Here is an 18,510-nt window from a genome sequence, read left to right as displayed (position 1 = left end):
CACCATGGTCTTCACCACGGGCTGCAGGGGAATCTCTGCTCCGGCACCTGGAGCACCTCCTCCCCCTCCTTCTTCCCTGACCTTGGTGTCTGCAGAGTTGTTTCTCTCGCATATTCTCACTCCTTTCTCCGGCTGCTGTTGTGCAATTGTTTCTTCCCCTTCTTAAATCTATTATCCCAGAAGCACTACCACTGTCGCTGATGGGCTCAGCCTTGCCAGCAGCGGGGCTCTCGCCAGCAGCGGGTCCGTCTTGGAACTGGCTGGCACTGGCTCTATCCGACATAGGGGAAGCTTCTGGCAGCTTCTCAAAGAAGCCACCCCTGTAGCCCCCGCCGCTACCAAAACCTGGCCACGCAAACCCAATACACTGAGAAAGAAAGAATGGGCAAAATCTGACAGGGCAGTTTCCGTAGCAAAAAGAACGGTGAGAGTAACAGTAAGTCAGACACTGAATACGGCAGTGTGTTACGGCTGCAAAGAGACGTGGGCGCCAGTCCCCAGTGTGATAGGAGTGCTGTACGTAAACTATGAAAGCTAATAATTTTCTCTTTTCAACACCTGTGAATAGCTGGAGCGTTACACGCAGTGCTGGTAGGCATCATTTACTCCATTCTGCCTCCGGCGCTTCCCAGCCTTGTCTCATCCAGGCATTTTATATGTGTTCAATAGAGACCCACCGTCCAAATTGTAAATAAAGATATTGAGTTGAATGAGTTACGCAGCACATTGAAATGAGCCCATCTGTTACTGTGAGAGTCTTGGACATGATTTAAATTGACTGTAACATCCCATTAACATACAAATAACAGGCTAGATTCACCGGTACATTCCAGCTGCTCTGTAATGTTCTGGCTTCATAGGTTGGTTAAGATAGATTTATGGAGAGCTGTGCAATGCAGCCAGACCAGTGAATCTGATCCAGCAGTAACCAGGGAGGAAGCCTGGGGAGGGCCAGTGCTCGACGAGGTATGAGGAGCAATCTGCCTATCCCCAGCTTGATTTGTCAACTTTGGCAGCAAGCTTGTATCGGAGCTTCTGGTTCCTGGGACATCTGACTGAGCACGGCATCTCAAATGGTGCTCTGATTGCAGCGGAATCCATGAAATAAGGCAAATTGGTTTGAATCTGTATCAGCAAGCCGTATGAGCAAATACAAACATTATTCTTTCTTTGATCCACTTAAAGCTTGCTCAGCAGAGGTTGTAACATATTTTGACCAGACAGCAAAATTATTGCTGAAATGACAAGTCTTCCATGAAAATGCACTCTAAATATACTGTAGCTTACCTGTGATAGAGAATGTATTCCATCCACTGGGAGGTGAAAGCCCATCCCTATGGATTTGATAATTACCAGAATATTTGATAGATTTTCCCTGTTTGGCAAACAAACAAAAAAAAAGGATACACATTTTACTTAACAGACACATCAAAAGACACTTCATTTTTATTTTTGCAAAGTCAGTTAAGTGTACACCCATGAGAAAACAAATGCAATTTTTGTATTTAAAATTTTTGATTAGGTTGTTTCTCATAATTTATCATATCAAGACTTGGAATAACACCAAGCACATAACATTACCTGTTCAACACCTTTTGGATAATCTGCAGGTGATTGGAATTAAGCCACTGAACGCCACCCACAATTAATACGGTCTGGTCTGTATTCTCCAGGGGACGTGATCTGAAACCCAGAAAGGAAAAACAACACATGTCGCCTTAAAACAGATGGCAAACATTTTAACTGCATTGCATTGCATTTCAGTGAACTGTATCTGGCATCCTGATCAGAGGCCTGATGTCATTTTCTACTATTTTTCAACCACACAATACGGTCTGCACACGTTATGTTTAATTGTTTACTGACGTTAATTGTAAAATGTGTTAAACACTTTTGTGAATAGAAGGAGAATACAAACAAGCCAGCAATAGAGTTTGTACGGTACCTCTGCAGCAGTTGTTCTAGTGCTTTTTCAAAAGTTGGTCTCTGGTTTGTGTTCATCCAAAACTGGGGGTAGTAGGAGTAACTGATAAAGGTTTTCCCCTCATTGATATTATGATAACATTTAACATCATGAGTCTTTTGCCATTCCTGAAGAGTCTTATTCGCTCTTTCTATTAGATAATACATCATCCCTCTGTTAGTTGAGTCACCTATAAAAAGAATCTTTGGATGGAAAAAAAGATATGACTTACTTAGGAGTTGTACATTCCAAAAACCAAAAGCTAAGAAGAGAATATAGCTAGTCTGGAGGTTTTTAAACACTTCTTATAACGTTCAAGAAATGTATCTGTGAGCTGCCAGTTCTCCAGCCCTGACATCTCAATACTGAAGTTCTCCTTTAGCAAAATCTGTGTGATCTGATTAACAGAAAGCTATATTATGTATTTCAAAGATAAAAAATACAGGTTATAGATGGCTATAGCTGCACAGTTAGCCCTGCATTTTTCATTCTTGTTGATCATTTCTTTTGCTTAAGTTTATATTTACTTCCAATTGCTAGTACAGAGCCTCTCCTGATTTCTTGCAGCTTCCTGCTTTCGTTCCTCCAGTTTTTCATGTGGTTTGTTCCTACACAGCACGTCTTGGATAATGTCTGTCCTCCATAGATGTGATTCATTAAAATTTACACCAAAGAAAGACACACACAGACATCAATGGATGCAGCTGCTGCATTATTTGTAGAGAGATGGTCTTTCCGCAATTTCAGAGGGGGGGGGAAAAGGGGCTTATTTTGGTGGCAGATAATCTGAATAGAGTCCTGGCATGTGTGATGTGACCACCAGGAAGCATTGTGGCCTGAAGGCAGCTAGAAGTGCTGTCAGGATGACAGAAGATACTTCAAGTATCAGCAGTCTTTCCTGGGCTACTCTGAACTTGCAAAAAGTCACATTTGGGCTTGCTCCTACCCATTCTGCAGACTCCCCTGACAAATCAAACATCTCTGTATGTGGAGACCACAGAACTTAACGTGTGGGTTTTTTTAATGTAATTGCCTTATTTTTAGTGGATAGGAATTTCCTCCCTTTCTGCTGAAGAGAACATGTAAGCAATGACAAGAGTCCAAAGGGGAAGAGAACCCAAGTTCACTGTGGTTTGCCAATGAAACTGTGTGCGTAATCAGTTATTACCACAGTCACCTCAGCCAGAAATCCACATAGAGGAGCATAAACGTAAAAATGGGAGTTAGAAACCCCATAGAGCAATAACACAGTAACAGCCCTGTTCTCTGCACAGCAGCATGCTGCTTCTCCTACCTCCTCCGGCACTCAGGGTAGTTGGCACCCTCTAAGTTGGGTTTTTGTTGTTTGTTTTTTTAATTTGATTTGGGGTTTGATGCTTTACCACTTCCACCTTGAATATTTGGTTATGCAAATAAAATTCAGACTGCATAAGGTTACATGTTCAAGAATACATTTCCAAAGCTTCTCTTAGAGATTTTATGTGGTGAAAGCATCTTGGACTTCTCTCATCTAATACATCTCTATTTATCTATTCCCTTCAGGAATGTCACAGCTTTAGGGACTGATTCCAGTTCCCACTATGAACCTATTGTGAGTAAAAATAAGCCACAAGAGTGTACCAATGACGGTTCCCACAGAACAAAAGCAGCTTCAGATGAACATTCCCTGATCTGGTGCAAGGGCCAAGAATAGGCATGAAGATGACTTGAACATCCCATGCCTTGCCCATTGCGGGCTGCAGAGAAGCCCTTGATAGATTAGGTATGGTAGCAAACAAATGAAAACAAGCACTGAGCATATAAAGCCTCTTTTACCTCCTGTCCTGGACCTCTCAAAGCTGCTTCAAAGTAAATTCTTAAACTGTTCATGCTTGGACTGCACAAGCACCTCCCTCACCTGCAAGGGAATTTCCAACTCTTTTCACATTGTGTCAGAAGAAACCTCTTTAAACCAAGCACAACATGACTCACAGAAGTCAAGGATCCTTGGATCCTTAGAACGACTGGTTGGATGTTCTCTCTTCCCCTCTCTGCCAGCCACAAACATGCACACAAATATTTACAATTAGGAAGACAGTCCACGCTTACAATATGTCCTAATCCTAAAGTAGGTTAACTTGAGGTTTTAAACAATTCTTTTAACTTGCAAAATCTCTTAATGTCTCCAGTCTGTCTATATCCATGTCTCTTTAATCTCCATTTCATAAGTCCATCACTGTAGTATCTAGATGTATATCTATTTAAAAAGCAGTTCTCAGATATTAGAAGGCAAGGATATCATTAGCTTGCAATGTGGGTGAGAACATTTCTGTAAAAACACAGAACATCATTGGCAGAATAACAAACAGGCTGTACTAGGTTACACACATAGAGCAGTTGGTAGAACATGCTAGACTGTTTCTCTTCTACTTCTAATAACATATGATACCATTTTGTTATCACTGCACATGGGGATTTCTAATTGTGAAGGAGCATATTCAGCTATTAATTACACTGATTTGGCAGATGTGGCATTTTTATCTCACTCTTCATTCGACTAAGATTCTGACAGATATTTTCTCCTTCTAACTGTATTTGGTCTACTCACATCTATCACTGAATTCAAATAGCAGAACAACACCCTTCAGGGAAAAAAAGGAGAGAAGAATCTTGGCCAAGGCCAATGAACATGATGCACAGATGTCTAGTTTTGCCAACACTGTGTATTCTCTAGCAATTTAAGTGTGAAGTGTCATTCTAAATATTTCCAACATCTCAAACACTGCAGAGCATCAAAGACTGAGATCGACTCATCAGCCTCTTTCCCATTTTTTCGTTATGTCAAAACCAGAGCAACCCCCCCGCCCCAACACACACTCACTCAATTTACACTATTAAATACTTTAGCACTATAGGGCTTTACAATTTATACATGCACACACACATAAGCAGTGGATCCATGAGTGAGTTTTCAAGTCTGCCCTGAGGTACCTAGCTGGCCAGGTCTGCAGATAGGACAGCACACTCCTTTAGAAAACCAATACCAGGAGAGACAAGCTAGATAAGATCATTTCTTAAAGTGACAGTTCTAGCCCTTAAGTGCCATTACGCTGGGCACCATATGAAAATACCAGATGAGCCTTGGAATAGTATTATTGTTGTTGTCCCGATGTTCTGAGAAAATGAAGGGGGTGACAGGAGTCAGAGCAGATTCCTTTAGAGCAGTCAGTATAACTGGACAAAATAAATAACTGTTAGGGCCCAGGTACGCTTCTTCAAATATCACAAGGCTGACAAGACTGCACTCCGCCCATCTCTGAAGCAGTAAGTTCTGAGTCTCAGAACATCTCCATTTTCACTCTTAAGTGAGCTTGTTACGAGGAGATAAGGCAGAAGGTCAGGAAATTAGATCAGACAGCTAATGCTATTGAGTGTCTGGCTGTCCATCTGGGAATGTATACTTATTCCTAGGAGAAGGTGTGGCAGAGCAGGATGAGTCAGGAATGAGACAGATGGCAACATCATACTGGTGAGGAATACAGGTTGTTTCACTAGGGAAATTAACCTGAACACTCAGAAACAAGTCTGCTAAGAGAATAGTTAAGACTTGATATAAGTGGGGAAGAGAGAAATGAGCCAAAGTGGACTTGTGGTTGTACAGAAAACCAGATCAGACGTGTAGGTTATCCTCAAAGATGTCAGTCAATTATAACAACCATATTAGCTTTCAGTCAAGACGTCTTTGACTGTTCAAGCAGGTATGAGCCATACCAGGACTCTACCACTGGAATCATGTAAATCTGTTTAACTCCAGCTACTTCTTTCACAGTGAAATCACAGCATTGTTGAAAGATATGTCATTAAAACTAGGACTGCAGAGTGTGAAACCTATGGTCCCTGCCCTCTAACCCTGATGGAGACCTCTGAAGTCTGTTTGCAGTCATCATGGGAGGGTATCAGCAGTCACGCTATGGAAACTGCACGTGCTGGGATTTTGAAGGGAATGCTCTCCCATAGGTAGAGAGAAGATCTCAGAAAGATGGGTGTGCATTCCTGTAACCCAATGCATCCCAGGCTGGTGGATGCATAGCACAGCCGATTTGCACACACAGAGCACCCATTCATCAAGACCTTGTCTGCATCCAACAATCTGCTTCCAACTATTGGTCCAACCATACTGTCAGACATGTGTAAATCCTGGAAAAATAAACAAATTCTTCTTTTTCTTCTCCCTAAAAAAAAATCCAGGTGGAAGAAGAGGACATTTGTAGGTAATCGTACCTGCTTTTCAAACTGCCTTTGTGCAGAGCTGGCCAAGCACATTTTCTTGTGGTATGCAGACCAGCAGGAAGCATCTTTCAAAGCATCCACCTTTTGCAAGTCAGCTTCATTTTCAGCAAATTCTTGGAAGACTCAAAGGCTAAAATAAGTGGTGTTTAGCCCCAGGAAGAAAACTTATGTCCTTCAACTAACCCAAGAGCTTCGATGAATTAGAATAATCATTCGCTGTAATTCAATGTCTAGCTACGGCCACATTTATTTCTACACAGTTGCATGAACTTACTATAGTTGTGCATGCCGTGTAGTATTTAATATGATTTGAACCAGGGGCTCTGGGGATGATTCTGTATTTAGCTCTATGACAATAAGGAGCAAAATGATGGCTCAGGTGTGCAGAATATGAAAATTTCTTTACGGTCTGGCACAAGGCTTAGTCATGTACTGTTCAGGTCAATGGGGGATTTGTCTGCAGGATGACTAAAGGATCAGGCATACATAAGTCTATAATTTTACCAGACAAAGAACAACACTTTCATGCAGACAGATGTTTTCAGTGTCTTCTGTTGCAAATGTTTGGTGTGAAAAATTCTATTATAGCTTACAGGCTTTAAAAGATTGTGTAAGCATAGTGGAATTCACTTCTTAACCAGACCTATCATTATAAATTAACCACACTTAGGAAATTTAAACACCTGTAAGTCCAAAACACTACTTAACTTTAAAATATTATTAAGAAATTATAAGTTAAAATTCCTGTTTTAACAGCTGAATTTTAAGTACTTCAGCAAATATTGCCTTTTCATATTTCCTGTTCTTAATTACACATGACTCAATGGTACTTTATTATAAGACTAAACTCTGAGTAGTATTTCTCAATGATAAACAAAATACATATCCCCCCTGCTATTGAGGCTAGCTTTCTATATGCTGCTAATTGGATAAATAATTACCCGTTAGAACCCCTTTTCCTTCACCCATTTTTTAAAGTTCTTGTACAAAAATCAAAGTATCATGTCTTAATAGAATTGTATAAATCTTACAGCAAAAACTCATTAACCACAGTTACAGAGGATTTTGTTGAGCCAATATAATACAGATATAATATTTTTATTATGATTGCTTATTTCTTTGATTCAATTAGGACATACATGTGGAGTTCCCTAAGAACAACACAGCCTGCATCGCGTTACCCTTTGTTAGAGTTTAAAATGGAGGAGAAAAAGGACTGCAGATATTAAAAGTGGACTGAATGAAAATCTACTCAGCCAGAATCACCTTAGCCTCAACACTTCAAAATTTACCTGTTTACTGTGTCTGAAATGCAAACATATGACTGACTAGTCTTTCTAACACATCATAAAGCAAAATAAGGCCTCATAAACTGTTTTTGTGGATGTATATCCTTTCTCATGTCTCCACCAATCTGTTATTGTTTCACTACAGGTGGTCTTATATTTTTATGAGACAGAAATAACTTAGCTCAAACACAGTTTTATATGCACACAAATTAAAATAGCAGTTAATGATGATGTGAAATCAATTGGAAGTCATAGTCAGGGAAAATGAATTTCTGTTATAGAGAAAGAAAATTATAATTTCAGAGATGAGCTCTGAAAAACAAATCAATTTTAATATAAGACATGAAAGCAGCCTGGAGATAGAAAACAAATTAGAAAGCATTTTTGAAGGCTTATTTATGATGCAGATAGGAAAGAAGTGCTGTGTTTGGGTGACCACAAAAATATTTCAGAAACATTGACAAATACATAAAAGAAATTAATGAGCAAGAGACATACCCGAATGCTGCGTTTTACTGTTCTATGAAACATGAGAAAAACAGAATGATTGCACTTAAAGATACAATTGATCTTATATGTGCTGCATTTCAGCCAAAAAGAGCATTCACTTTATATCTTATTTCATTAGTTGCTGAAGCGCACCCAGATCAGGGACACAGCACAGCAGTGGTTAACTCATTGCATGCTTCCCTTCACATTCATTAAAAGTAGAAAGACAAATAGGCTTTTTTTCTTTTTTTTTTTTTCATATAAAACTAATAAAGGAGCATAAAAAAACAGCCTGCAGTTATCATAGTTGGAATTTGACAGAGGCATAGAGATTAATACCTATTTAAAAGAAAAAACATAATCACAGACACTTATGTTGTTTATAATGTCTTATCATGATGTTTTTAATTGTAAGAAGTAAAGCCAGCGGATCAGAATGCTGAAATCAAATTATATTTTTTCCAGGACAAAATCAGACACTTCAGCCTAGTGAATCAAAAATGTTGCTACTTGCTTTACCTGTGATTCCTGGTAAAATCTTGCATGACTCTGAATTTTTTTATGCAGGTATTCAGAAGTGAAGTTCGGTCATAGAGGGCTGTTAGTGTTTTGATGGAAAGTATGATGTCATTTGACCCAAAGATGCTACAGACATACAAGTGTCTGCTTTCCTGAGGAAGGATTGGTAATTATGTGGGGTGTATGGAGGTTTTATTGCCTTAGTTCAGAATAAACTTTGAGCAAGACTTCAAATGTAGATCATGATACATGACTCCTCCTTTGTAAAGGATTTTGAACTCCTGAGACCGAAGTTACACGAGCTGAATATTCACAGTGTGGTGGCATACTAAAAAACCCCAGAATACAGAGGCACACAGGTTAGTTGAGCCCATTTTAAGAAGCGGACACATGAGTGAGTTCTATTGTTCTTAGCTAACTTCAGCAAATGACAATATAAATCGAACAGCATTCTAGATCATCTCAGTGTCCTCACTTGGGTTGATAATTTTTGCCCTTATGTTTTGCACTCATGCTTTTTTTGCAATCCACTTACATTTCCAGTGTTGAAACATTCTGCTGATTTTATTATGGAAACTATGATGTCATTAGTTTGAGAAGTCAGTGATCTCTGTAGCGCTTAAAGACAACGTATATAATGGTTTGAAACTAATATCACAAATTAGGAAATATAAATATTTATAGATGGTTACCAAAATCTCTTGTGTAATAAAAATATATTTGTTCACAAGAATTATATCTTGCTGGCTACTCAATAGCTCCCTTATGAAAGATCCAGGTTGCTTAAATGTATATAATAGCATACAATACAACTGACAGGCAAAAGTCTCTTTCAGTGAGCACCTGAAAAAAAAACTTTTTCTACTACATTGCTTAGACTGTGTAAAGTAATTCTCAAGTTTGCCTTAATCACAGGCAGAATCAGGACCTTACCACCCAAGCAGAGGACAATTTTTACTCATCTGACCTAGGTCTGAAGAAAGTGTCTCTTAGTTCTTCAGTTCTACTGACACGAGGGAGTTGGTCCAGGCTCTACATTTATTTGTTTGGTGAAAGGAGCAAAAATGCTGTTGCAAAATGCCACACAAAGTTAAAACCACTGCAAAGCAACGAGAAAAATAACATCAGAGGGAAAGATATAGGAGAAATATACCAAGAGGGGAACATGCGTTAGTGATGACTTTAAAAGAATAAACCAGTTAAATGGACATCTGTGCAAAGGTAACAGGAATGATTCACCAGATTTCTACAGAACAGTGAAGGTTATCAGACAATGACAGAAGACATCTGCAAAAGATGCAGGATGGGAGACAAGTGCAAGTCATTTAACAGAAATTTTTCTCGCATGGTGTTGATGTAGATCACATAGGACCTGGCTCTCATCTGACACTACAACAGATTAGTGACCTCAGAGAGTCAGAATAGTGGAATTTGAATTAAGAAATCAAGGTCACAAACACTCGTTTCATATACTTGGTTTTAATGGACCCTTAACAAACGTTGTCCTCTTTTTGACACTGGTGAATGTGAGTGGTCGGATTCAGGAGGCGGGAATGTCAGCATAATCCTCCCAGCAATACCCTGGCAATCCACATCCATAGTGGCATATTGTTCCTCTGCTATCCTTCAATTGTCTGACCAAAGGGTGTTTGCTTATTGAACTAGCCCAATGTGTATGGAAATTAAAGACCAAAGCAAAGCTATCAAATCCTTCTATATTTTTTGCTGTGGTCAATCCAGAAGTGCTTGTTTTGTACATGAGGAGCAAATCAAGCTTCTCCTCTGTCATATAAACCTGTTTTTTAGAAAAATATGTTAGGAGAAACCCACAGCTCTATAGTAATGGAGAAAACCACAGGCAGAACTAAAGCCAAATGGTAATGAAGGACTTTGTGCAGGACAAGAAATGACCAGAAAAGAAGGAGGAAATGTTAACTGAAAGACTATTGGTTTTGTATTTGTCTATGTAGAAATGCTCTGGGATTTTATCAAAATGCCACTTTTAGTTACTATTTTCTTACCTAGACAATACGCTATAAAAATCTTTGTAACAATTACTTACTTACTTTCTGGATACTTGTATCCTCAGTAAGGTACCTGAGCCTCAGATCAGAGCTCTCTCTCAACAGTTTTACAGTCATAGCATGCTTATTAAGGAGACCTTGTATTTCCAAGCAATCACCTTAGAAGCTTCACTACAAGAAAAGAATGTGCAAGAAGACTTGGTAAGATTAGCGTGCACAAGCAATGCCATGCATTAGGTATGCAGCAGAAGAAACCCAACTTAAACGTCAAGTGTGAGACAAACTGACAACAATGCAAACCCATCCTCCATTTACAGTCCTTACATACTTACTGCAGGTCTAACTGATAACCACGTACACCGTAGGTCTTGAAACTCCACTGGTGTGACCTAAGATCCTATGCGAAATGGCAGCAGACAACTGTGTCTGCATATAAGGCTAAATTATGGATAATAGTGGGTTTTCATCCCTGTGGATTTTCCACCCGAATCTTTTTCCAGTTATAATGAAAAGGGATTTTTCTTACAGATCACAAAATTGTTTTTAAAGCTTCAGGACACTAAATATCCAGGCAAATAAAAACGAATTAAAATGTAAAATCTGTTACATACTCTTCTGCCCTCCACACAGCGCTGGAGCTCGGGCTTGGCTAGCACAGAGTATCGGCAGCCATGGGGCTGCCACATTATCTCTCTCCAGTCGCAGGTCCTGTTGTCAGAGCAGCTGAGGCAAGGAACAATCCACTGCCCTGGAAAACAGTAACGGGATGTCAGCATCTCCTCTGTATTTTTGTGAGTAGCCTTATTCTACAGCAAGCTAGATATTTTTGAGTATTTTGCCATGGGAGTTTTCCTTAGATTAAATGCCCCCCAACCCTTTGAAGAGACCATTTCCTTCCTGTGTGTTATGCCCTTTTCATTTAGCAAGGATGGGAGTTTTTCCTTTCCATGAAAGAGCTGCGAATGCTCAAATTTGACAGTCGTGTGTGGGTTCATTTCTCAGTTCACGTTGTCTTTCTTGTAGCAGCTTGTCCTTTCTCCACAGAAGGTATACGAGAAAGGGAAAGGGGGTGAGGAGGCTGAATGGGAAGAGAAAATATTCACATTCAGAAGTGTCTAAAGGCAAGATTCATTCTCATCTACCATTAAACCTCTAAAAGTTGGGTGGTTGATCAAAGCTAGATTTTGAGAGGCCTTTGACAGAAAAATGAATCTAAGATTATACAGATAATGTACAGATAATGAGAGGATGATTTTCCTCAGAAATACTAATTTCTTTAATTTGTGAGAGTTCAGAGAACCATCCCAGACTACACATATACATTTCAGAAGGTGAAAGTAAGGTGAGATGAATAACCTATTTATTAGTGATTTATTAGAGCCTGATCCTTATTTTCAAAAATGATTTTACAGATTAGGAGCATAAAGTGGGATTACAAAAATTCAGTGGCTTTTAGGCATCTCTTACCTAAGGTTGAATGGTTTTGTTATTTTGGTTCTCTAAAGCTATTAATTTCCAAAATCCTACTGGAAGTCAGAGGTATTTAGCATTTGAAGGAAGACAGAAAACTTTCGAGTTGCCTTTATATTCAGATCAACACAAGAAACACTTTTCTCACCCATACAAGAGCACCATCCTGACAACATCTCCCAGTGTCTATGTAGCTCTGCCAGCAAAACCTGCTTTTGCCTCTGATTCAAGGCGTTACACAAGGAAAAGTGCAGGCCCCCAGGTCCTTGTGTCAATGCCATGAGGCCTTGCTAGCACAGCTGGGTTTCTCATTGTAGCCCAGCAAACGGCTCCAAAAGCAGATCTTTGCAGAGTAGACCTGGCCTTGGAGTTTGTGACCGTCACTGCTACCAGGCAGCAGCTCAGCAGCCAGCCAGCTGTGCTTGGCTGTGTGTGATAGATTGCTGCGACACAAGAAGCCACAGCAAAAAACCAAGGCTGCTGCCTATCAACATTTATCAGGCCAGGGACCGAGTGGGAGGCTGAGTGAAGCAACCCTGCAGGATCCCAGCGGCCTTGGGAGAGACAGCTGCTACCTCAGGAGCCAGGGAATTTCCAGGGAGGCAGCCTGCGCTTGCACTGAGCAAAAGTCCCAAGCGAGTATATTTTGGTAAGTAGCAGGGTGCGTTGTCTTAGCAGATAAAAGAGTCCTTCTAAATAAAACCATCAAGAATTGTTTGTATGGGAGCCCTCACTGGTACAGCTAAGGGCGGAATATATCCCGCAGTGCTACGACCATGCAGCTCCAGCTGCTGTGTAGCCTGCACCGCTGCCGCTACTTCTGCCCTCTGCAGAACCCGCTCACCCCACCCTCGCTACACTTGCAGATGATGTGGAGCAAACAATGGCAGACTGGCACTAAACAAAAGCCTGGATGCTGACTTTACCACGCTGTGGATCAGTGGGCACAGCTCAGCTCCCCTGGTTCCCACGGGTGCCTCCTGAGGGCTGCCACCGGGCAAGCAGCCCAGCTCAGCACGGTGTGAGGAGAGGAAGGAAGGATGCTCAGGCTTGTGCTGCTAGGGCAAGCGGGGAGATGGAGCTGCCCAGTGCTCCTTGCTCAAGAGGAGTTCCAAACTTGCATCACCTGTGTCCTAATCACCTGGCTGTTTGTCCTTAAGGATAACATTTCCCCACTCTTCTCGTCAGCTGAGGACTGCTTTAAAGTTCAAAATTCATTGAGGTGGGAAAATAGCATGATTGTAACCTGGTAATTTATTTGGAAGAAAAGAGATCCGAACTTTGGTCCCTGGGTGAGATTCTACATAGACTTTTTATCTAGAAGTTAAAGTGAATCTTTATCTAAAGGTACAAAGTGGATAACCAGGTTCTGGAGCAGGGAGTGCTCTTCCAGCCCTCAGCTGGGAAACTGAGGGCTGAATTTACACGATTCCTCTTTCTTGCAGCCTCCAGTGCTGACCATTGTGAATCCCTTCCTCACGCTGGCCCTCCCTCAGCTTTGAGGTCTCTCGCTCCAGACTGTGGCCTCCTGGCCACCACTGGGGCCAGGCATGCTTCGACACTCCAAGATTTCTATCGCCACTTGGGGGTCTTGCCCTTAGCCCCTGCCATGCTCCCTCCGCACCCCATTTGCCATTGTGGCTAAAGGCTCGTTCCCAGCTTCATAGCAGTCGTATGAAGAGACTGAAAAGTGCAAGGTCTCAGGTAACGCAGCAATAGGTGCCATGCGAACACCTTTTACTGCTTTGCACCTTTTGAGTAGCAGAGCAGGGACAGACTGGTTGGTTGGAGGAGGTCTGGACTCAGAGACTGTCACTGCTGTAGAGCTCTTCATAAATGATATGAAATTTGTTTTGGGGCAGTGGTTTATATTTTAAAAATATATGAAAACTGGGCATTTTTTTCCTGACATTGTAATATTTCTTTCAAACCAAATACCTAAAAGTTCTGGCAATGTCTACAACATCTGAGCTCCTTCATTTTATGGTATTTTCTTCTTAACATCCCATACATTTATGAGCTGATCTGGTTTTAGGTAATAAACTAGAAAAGTAGAACTATATAAAATGAATATTGAGGAGCTGAAACATCTGAACAATAAAAGTTTAAACTTTGGCAACTGAAAGTGATAAGTACCTTTTGAAAAGCTTCTTTCAAATCGTGTGTTTGATTTATATTCAATAGCTTTCTAGGTATATTAAGAAAAATATAGATCCATTTTTGGCATATGCTAAAGGTTAGTGGCAAATGTAAAAAAATGAGGGAACAAGGAAATATGGAGATAAACTCATGTTTATAGGAAGCACATTTAATGCTACTAGAATAGTTGCAGTTTTTGTATTTATATAGATTTTTTAAATGATGCATGTAAATTTATGTGGTTTTAATCCAATTATTATTAACTTTTCCTATTGTAACTTCACAAAAGTTAGTCAATGGATTCCTATCCTTCAAAAATAACATTGTGTTAAAAGATAAAATGAAACTCATATATAAAAGAGGAAGACAATTAACAATGAAACATTGCAAACAATCTATTAGTTTGGAAATTAAACTTATTTTTTATTGCAGTTATAAGTTGGTTTTCTTCCCATTTATGTAAAGTTGCAGCACGCAATGTCGCTTTCAGCACCATTTCAATCAACCTGTGTTTTGTGGTGCTTCAGCTAAAAGAGTTAGCATCGGCTCTACCAGGTGAAGGGAAGTTTACCTACAATTCACTGAGAGCAAGAAAGAGCTGCTGTAAGTTTAAGTTTATCCTCAAATTAAGGACTGGTAAACCCAAAGTTTTATGAAATGCTGTAAGAGGTTTCCACAGGAAGAGTGGAAGTAAACTGGATTTTTGGCTCATTAAAGCAGCTTATCAGTTGCATACATAAATCCTCTGCTTAAGATATGAGATTAAATATTGCCAGTGCTTTTATAAACTTTTCTTCTAAAATGGTATGAAAAGAAATATACTTTAAAAAAAAATCATTAGGACTGTTTAGCTTGTATTTAAAAAATATTAGCGTAAAGTTAAAAAGTTTGAACCAAAAAAGGCTGTACACTTAATTTGATAGTTTTGTTTCTTCCGGAGAGGACTTTCAGCCTCTTTTATTTTTATTCAGCCTTTCCCATTGTCATAGCCATAAATACACATATTTTGCTTTCACGATCAAAATCAAAGTTTTTCTATAGTGCCAAACAATTATCCATATAAAAAGAAAAAAATATGCTAACCTGACAACTCCAAATGTAAATATTTAACCTAAACTGATGCTAAAGATAGTTTGTTGATTTATGACTAGTTTACTTTTACATTTGGTGTCTATTTGGCATCCTAAGACTTTTAAAGAATGTTTTCTCCGTGAATAGGGTATAGAGATTTTTTTTTTTTAGCTGTGTTAAATGGCCTTAGGCCTACAAACTTACATCGAAACTGAAATTTACTCTTTGTAATCAAAGGAGACACTCATTTGGTTGAACATCAGTTTATGTCTCCGCTGGACCTGAATCCAGATAGCTGTTGATTGCAAAGAGAGAGCTTGTACAAAATTATGTTAAACTGGATATGGTTGTGGAAAATGTGGAAAGCTGGGTACAACTAAAACACGTATGTCATAGCAGCGAGGCAGAACATTAGAAATGAAGCTGTGATCTCTTACCCTCCAGATTTTGTAATTGTCTGCATACCAAATTTCCACAGTAGCCTGATTCACCTGAAGGAATTTAGCACAATTTGGGGTTCTCATGGTCTCTGTCAATTGTCTCTCTCTCCCTCTGAGGAGCCAAACACATGGTTAGTGCTTGCTGACTTCTGTATTATTGATAATACAGCAATACTGAACAGAGAGGTAATTTTCCTACGATTCAAACCCCATTGAATCAAAGGGGATTTTCTGAAGGAAAAAGGAATTTTGTTGCTATAAAAATCATAATTTCATTCCATGATCAATTTCATTCCAAACAAGATGAAAACAGAGAAATTTCTCCTGTTGAATATTCCAATTTGTATTTATTGATTAAAAAAATAAAGAGGAAAAAAAAGAGAAAGAGGAAGAAAGAAATGGTGTAAATTAAGTGCATATTTGGTAAGACGCTGAGCTTCCTCCAAAGAATAGTGCCATGGTGACTAGGACAGGAGGTGGTCAGTTCTGCCTTTGGTTAGACCCTGAACTGCTGTCTCTGCACTGCATCAAAGGACTGGAAATGAGGCATGAAATCCCGGTTGTACTGAACTGCAAAGCAGACTTCTAAGTTTTACCATTAATTTCAGAGAAACTAAGATTTCGTCTTATCTCTGCCTCAGCCTCTGCCTATGTCTGCGCAAACAGAGGCTTTTGCCAGCATAGATCCATTTTGCTGAGATAGTACCTCAGTATCCCCATACAACTAAGCTGTTCCCTGGCGTAAGAACAATGTACGATGCTGACTTACTTCTGCAGAAGTTTTGAGTCACCTTCTGAGAGGAAACAGGACATTGCCTGGCTGCTCTGAATATTTAACTTATTTAAGGAAAAGAGATGTTGCTGCTTTAGCTGGGAATTTGCAATTGATCCCATACATGTTAGGAAAATGTTCACTGCCAGCATTGGGATATCATTTCGTTGTTACAAATTTGGCATGATTTTCCACAAAACGCCATGCTTTCCAGTTCCAGTTGGAAGTTATGATGTATGTTAGAACTATACAGCCACTTGTTGCGAGATACAGCAAACCCCAGTTCTAGACTCATTAGACACCTTTTGGCAATCTTTGCTTTATAAGCAGAAATTATTCTTCCCTGTTTAATATATTTGTCCTTTGAGACTACATCTCCTGAAGTTTGTTTCCATTTTAACTGTGTACATTATTCGCAATAAGATTGTAAAAGGTATTTTATATTCTGCTTCACTTAGCTAGATGCAGTATTCAAAAGAAGCATGTTATATATCCGGAGAAACAGACTGTCTGCCCCAGAAGGATTCTTCTGTGGATTTGGTTTGGGCTTTTTAGTCAGGAACTTTATGTCCTGATACAGTAGCATAGGATGGGGTGTGTTTCTTCATGATTCACAACTTGCTGTGTGATTAAAATACGTTGCTAGGTACAACAGTGTCTCCTTTGTGCGTTCCCTTCATATAACACAAAATTAATATATGCTTCTGTTTCATGTGAAGTGATGCATTCAGGCAGTTCCCACATTCCTTTTACTTTGTATTGATTATTCCATGAATTTGTGCAAATTTACTGCTGTGAGAAGCTGCTCCTATCTATGGCAAGATAAAAAATACAGTTGTGTTAGTAGACCATACAGGAGTGTTGGGTTATTTTTCGTTTGTCTAATAAAGAATTGAACAAAATTACTTATTGTCTAATCCAGCAACAACACAAGCTATGAATAAGACTGCATACCTGAGTAGTTCTGTGGACTACTCAGATTTGTTAAAGTACACTTGCATAAATCTTTGTGCAGCTGTGACCTAGAATTCCTGTCTGACAAGCTGTTGTAATCCGGGTTCTCACTAAACCAAAGAGAAGTCTTGATTGTATTGGTTATTGTATAATGTTTGATTTGTCCACCTTGTTTTTTAAGGTATTAATGTACGTAAAAACACATACATTACTGTTTGAAATTGTAATTTTTTTTGTGTGTTTCCAATATAGAAGTGGAAATATAAAATTCAAATGGATCAAAATGTTGTGTTCTTTTTCTAAAGCTAATTTTTATTTTAAGTAGATAATCCTTTCCATTTAGAATAAAGCATTTTTATTTTAAATGGTTTTAATGGAAATATTTCAATGCACTTTAAAGGCTACATGACAATAACACAAGCAGTGGTGGATCACTGATTAGAAACTTATTAAACAAAAAAATTTCACATAAACTAATTAAGCTGGTTTTAAAAATCTGTAACTATTACAAGTGATTAGTTAAATTTATTGTGTGTAGGTTAGTGCATGTCCATAGAAAAAAGGAAACATTTCTTTCTAGTTTTACTTTGACGAGGTGCACGAGTTAATTTTCAGAAGAAAGAGGATTAAGTACAAACCTTTTGTGTCTCCAGCTTCACAGGTCTTAAATACCGTCTGCGAAATTGCTGAGAGGTATTCATGAGACAGAGGCTGCAAGCCACAGGACTCCTCTGGACGAATTAGAGAACCACAGTCCTGAATTAAAATGAAATCTGTGAAAATGACAGCACTGCACCCATCCATATAACTTTGAAATCTTCTTCAAGGACATTTAAAGAGGAAAAAGGTTATTTGGTGTTGGTTCTGCAATTCATTCATCCGTTGCTTTTCAATATATATTTTTAATACGAAATTTAGAACCCTTTTTCCATTCAGAAAATGGTTTTGTAATAAGTTATCCCAATCCACAGTTAATGTACAAGATACTACATTTGCTAAAAATATAAGAAAATTTATTAAAGCAAACATATATAACATTCATGTAATGTTATGTTGTCTCTACTTATCGTACAATCTCTACCTATGGCTATAAGCTCTTCAGAAGGGACAG

The 18,510-nt window shown here is 39.1% G+C and overlaps 1 protein-coding gene across 1 annotated transcript in view; it reads right to left on the bottom strand.

The window, feature by feature from the left end:
* LOC104075924 (cadherin-like and PC-esterase domain-containing protein 1) overlaps positions 1-18,138 on the bottom strand; it is a gene marked incomplete at its 3' end in the record, with an annotated part of 27,600 nt that extends 9,462 nt beyond the window's left edge. The window contains exons 1-5 of the mRNA XM_009576593.1: positions 18,038-18,138; positions 11,165-11,301; positions 1,946-2,166; positions 1,582-1,683; positions 1,288-1,375 (exon numbers count right to left, since the gene is read on the bottom strand). Coding sequence (XP_009574888.1) covers positions 1,288-1,375; positions 1,582-1,683; positions 1,946-2,166; positions 11,165-11,239 — 486 coding nt within the window. The remainder of the gene's footprint in view (positions 1-1,287; positions 1,376-1,581; positions 1,684-1,945; positions 2,167-11,164; positions 11,302-18,037) is intronic.
* Between the last annotated feature and the right edge of the window lie 372 nt (positions 18,139-18,510).

Source organism: Fulmarus glacialis, unplaced genomic scaffold (assembly GCF_000690835.1).
Source record: "Fulmarus glacialis isolate BGI_N327 unplaced genomic scaffold, ASM69083v1 scaffold12204, whole genome shotgun sequence".
NCBI classification, from domain to species: Eukaryota; Metazoa; Chordata; class Aves; order Procellariiformes; family Procellariidae; genus Fulmarus; species Fulmarus glacialis.
This window is presented reverse-complemented; position numbering and strand designations above follow the sequence as displayed.